The sequence below is a fragment of the Apium graveolens genome, chromosome 2 (assembly GCF_009905375.1).
Source record: "Apium graveolens cultivar Ventura chromosome 2, ASM990537v1, whole genome shotgun sequence".
Taxonomy (NCBI): domain Eukaryota; kingdom Viridiplantae; phylum Streptophyta; class Magnoliopsida; order Apiales; family Apiaceae; genus Apium; species Apium graveolens.
Window position 1 is genome coordinate 318785765 of NC_133648.1, and position 3976 is coordinate 318789740.

Here is a 3976-nt window from a genome sequence, read left to right on the forward strand (position 1 = left end):
TCGTATGGTTGATTCACTTAAAAAAATTATAAATAAATATTATACATAAACTTCATGTTTAATTATGAAAACTTGTTCTTCATAATTATTTAATTAGAAGTTTTTTTTATCACCATGATAGCATGTTCTGTAAATTTATATTTAAGCATACGTCTTCTTGATATATCAATTTTTTTATTTGTTTTAATTAATTAATATTTTTTTAATTTTTTATCAAATATAACACAAATAGAGATTCAACATACATATATTATATGTATATATATATGTATATATTTATATATATTCCTAAATAATTTTTTTCAAACAATGAAAGTGTCCTTTAATTTAAATTTTCTCTTTACATGATATGTACTAACCATTTAAAAAACAAAAACAGTTTTTTTTAAATTTTTGAAAATTTCAACCGATTTTAGTCGCTTTTAGCTAAATTCTACCATTTTTGGTCGAATTTAGTAAAAAACTTTTAGTGCATTTTCTTTAACGACAAATTTGTTATTTTCATTCATTTTGAAAAAAAAAGCGGGAAATTTCCCGCCCAAACCATTTACTAAATTCGACCAAAAATGGTCGAATTTATTTTTTCAAATTTCAAGTTATTGGTGGGAAGTTTCCCCCCTTTTTTGGCAAATTACTAAATTCGACCGGAAAAAAAGTCGGTCGAATTTAGTTGCTAAATTCGACCGATTAAAAACGACTGCTCCTAAATTCGACCGTAAATGGTTGAATTTACCCGTGTCCCTTGAAATCGACCAAATAAGGTAGAATTTAGCCACAGTCATTTTTATTTGGTCGAAAATACCCTAACTTTCTTGTAGTGTATGTACAAAAATTCATACCTATAAAAATCATTTAACTCGTAAAAAAATTATCAGTGTACAGTTCTGGAGTGTTCCCTACAAACCCATTGTATGTGCCCTACAAGATATGTTACACCGCCACGTTCCACATTTGTCAAATACAAGCTTAATTATAAACTTTTTCCACATTTGTCAAATACAAGCTTCACTGGCCATTTACGACGGTTTTTTTAAATTGAAATCGTCGTAATTGAGCCATTTTGTTGAGCTTCGACGTTTTACTTTTTTCCGTCGTAAGTTGTGCGCGTATTTTTTGCCGTCGTAAGTTGGCCGTCGTAATTGGCTTATTTTGTTGTAGTGATAGTCCATGGGTTATAAACTTTTTTCTCATGTCTGGTGTGCCGTAATGATGGTTGAGTTGATTATCTAGTTCAACACCACAAGATTATGTGCCCTACATAAGATATATGTTACAGAGTGATGTTCCACCTTTAATTTGTCAAATATGAGCTGATAAACTTTTTTCTCATATGGTGTGCCCTAACCAATTCGTGATTTAAGTTAATACGTACAAAGATAGAATTAGGACATTAATTAAGGAGCTGTTTAGTATAGAGCAAAACTAGTAATATAATTTGATAGAAGAAACTAGTAAATCAATGTACAATTAATACAATCAACATGTGCATAGTATGAATTTGAAAAATAAACGTTTTAATTTTGGAGCAGAAACGTTTATATTCTGAAAATTCACCTATATAAACTCTTCTGCCCCCATTGTAAATGCATCTCATACGCACACAACGAAATCGAGAGAACACATAATATGGAAGTAGCAAAAGTGAAGAATCTAGGGGGCTGTCTTAATGTACCTTCAGTTTATGAACTTGTCAAGGAAAAGATTGAGACTGTACAATCGCGATAGGTACGTTCTGACCAAGAATCTGTTATCCTCAGCTCTGATCCTTCACTTGAGATACCTTTAATTGATATGGAAATATTACTTGATGGAGATTCTATGGAAAGTGAGCTTAACAAACTACACCTTTGCCTGTAAAGAATGGGGTTTCTTTCAGGTATAGAAATTGTATTTTTCTAAGTTAATTTTATGATTATATAATGATTATAGCTTACAAGCAATGTTTTATGTGGCTTTGAAGCTGATAAACCATGGCGTCTGCAATTCGCTTATAGAAGAATTCAAGAAAGAGATTGATGAGTTCTTTAAGCTGCCACTGGAAGAGAAGCAGAAGTTTGGTCAATTAAAGGGAGATATACAAGGATATGGACAAATGTTCGTCGTATCCGACGAGCAGAAGCTTGATTGGGCAGACATGCTTTACCTGATCACGCTTCCTGAAAATCTCAGGAAACCCCACATTTTGCCAAAATTCCCTCCTTCTTTAAGGTCAACAAATTTATTAATTTCCCTCGAAAAATATGAATATTCAAGGTACAAGAAGCTATTATTAAACAAAAACGATAACACTATAAATTTGCAGAAATGTTGTAGAGGCTTATTCAGCGGAGCTAAAGAAACTGGCCATGAAACTTCTCAACATTATGGCCAGAGCCCTAGAAATCAAACCAGAGGAAATAGAAACGCTCTTTGAAGAAGGCTTGCAGTCAATGAGGATGAACTACTACCCTCCATGCCCACAGCCAGATCAAGTTATCGGACTTTCCTCCCATAGCGACGGTGATGGCCTTACCTTCATTCTTGAACTTAATGATACCCAAGGTCTCCAGGTCAGGAAAGACGGCACTTGGGTTAATGTTAAACCACTGCCTTCTGCTTTCGTTGCAAACATTGGAGACGTAATGGAGGTATATATATGTATTAATGTTATATAGGCAAATGTTTAATCGTTGATATAATATGTTAATGTAGTTATATATATATACTTATTACCATAAGTATACATGTTTATGGAGGTATATATATACTTGTTTTAGGGGGACACCTGTCCCCCGTGCCCCGTGCCCCTTACTAGATCCTCCTCTGCTTATTGACATAAATGGCTATTTTGAATTTGTAGGTTTTAAGTAATGGAACATACCCCAGCATTGAGCATAGAGGCGTTGTTAACTCTGTGAAGGCGAGAATGTCACTTGCTACTTTTTTAAGCCCTAGCATACATGGAGAGTTTGGTCCTGCACCAAGCCTTCTCTCGTCTGGAACTCCTCCAAAGTTTAGAAGGATTGGTTCCCTGGATTACCTCAAGGGAGCATTTGCTCAGAAGGAGCTAGCTGGGAAATCGTTTATCAATACGCTTAGAATATAAATTTTACATACATATACTACTTAATGAAGTGTCCCTTCCATAACTTCTCGCAAGTCAAGGAAGCTACTAAGATCTGCAAATTCAGTGTGCGTAGAAATAACGTACTGTCGGTGAGATTCAAGTAATTTGATCAGTTGTGTGACTTCTGTGTCTTTGTAAGTAGACAGTGAAAATAGTTATTTCCCTGTTTGAACAAGTATTTGATCATGTAATTTAAATAAATCTTAATGTTTAATTAAACTCCGACCGACTTGTTCAATAGTTAGAAACAAACTTCAACACACACTTATACTAACTTAAATACGTGTGATGTACGGTTTTTTTTAATATTTAAAATTTTTATTCACTCGTGATATTATAATTTTAAAATATTTATATAAAAAATTATAATTATGAATTTATAATAAAAAATAATAGAATAACTTTGTGGTAGTAGAATAAATATACTATATCTTGCGGTTTAATAATTTTATAGTTTAGCGGTTATATAAAACTATTTATTTATTTATTTTAATAATAGGATAAGCTATGATTGTAATTTAGTATGATAAGTAGAATACGTGTATTATAGTTTAATAATTTAGTAGTTTAGCGTATATATAATATTATTTATTTATTTAGAAAAAATAGGATAACTTGTGCTCGTAGTTTAGTAGGATAAGTATATTATAGCTAGTAGTTTAATAATTTGGTAGTTTAGCGGATAAATAACATTTTTTTATTTTTTTCAATAATAGGATAAGCAACGATTGTAATTTAGTAGGATAAGTAGACTGTGTAGTAATTTAATAATTTAGTAGTTTAGCGGATATATAACACTATTTATTTACTTTTTCAATAATCAAAATTGGGAAATAACTGTTAAAACAAATTATATCATATTTATTTACT

At 31.6% G+C, this 3976-nt stretch overlaps 1 protein-coding gene across 1 annotated transcript; it reads left to right on the forward strand.

Annotated features, from left to right (window-relative positions):
- Positions 1-1602: 1602 nt before the first annotated feature.
- Positions 1603-3368, forward strand: LOC141706438 (oxoglutarate-dependent flavonoid 7-O-demethylase 1-like). Its single transcript, XM_074509200.1, has 4 exons — positions 1603-1876; positions 1961-2208; positions 2303-2627; positions 2840-3368. Exons 1-4 carry the CDS (start codon positions 1808-1810, stop codon positions 3083-3085), a joined length of 888 nt encoding a protein of 295 aa, XP_074365301.1. The 5' UTR covers positions 1603-1807; the 3' UTR covers positions 3086-3368.
- Positions 3369-3976: the final 608 nt, after the last annotated feature.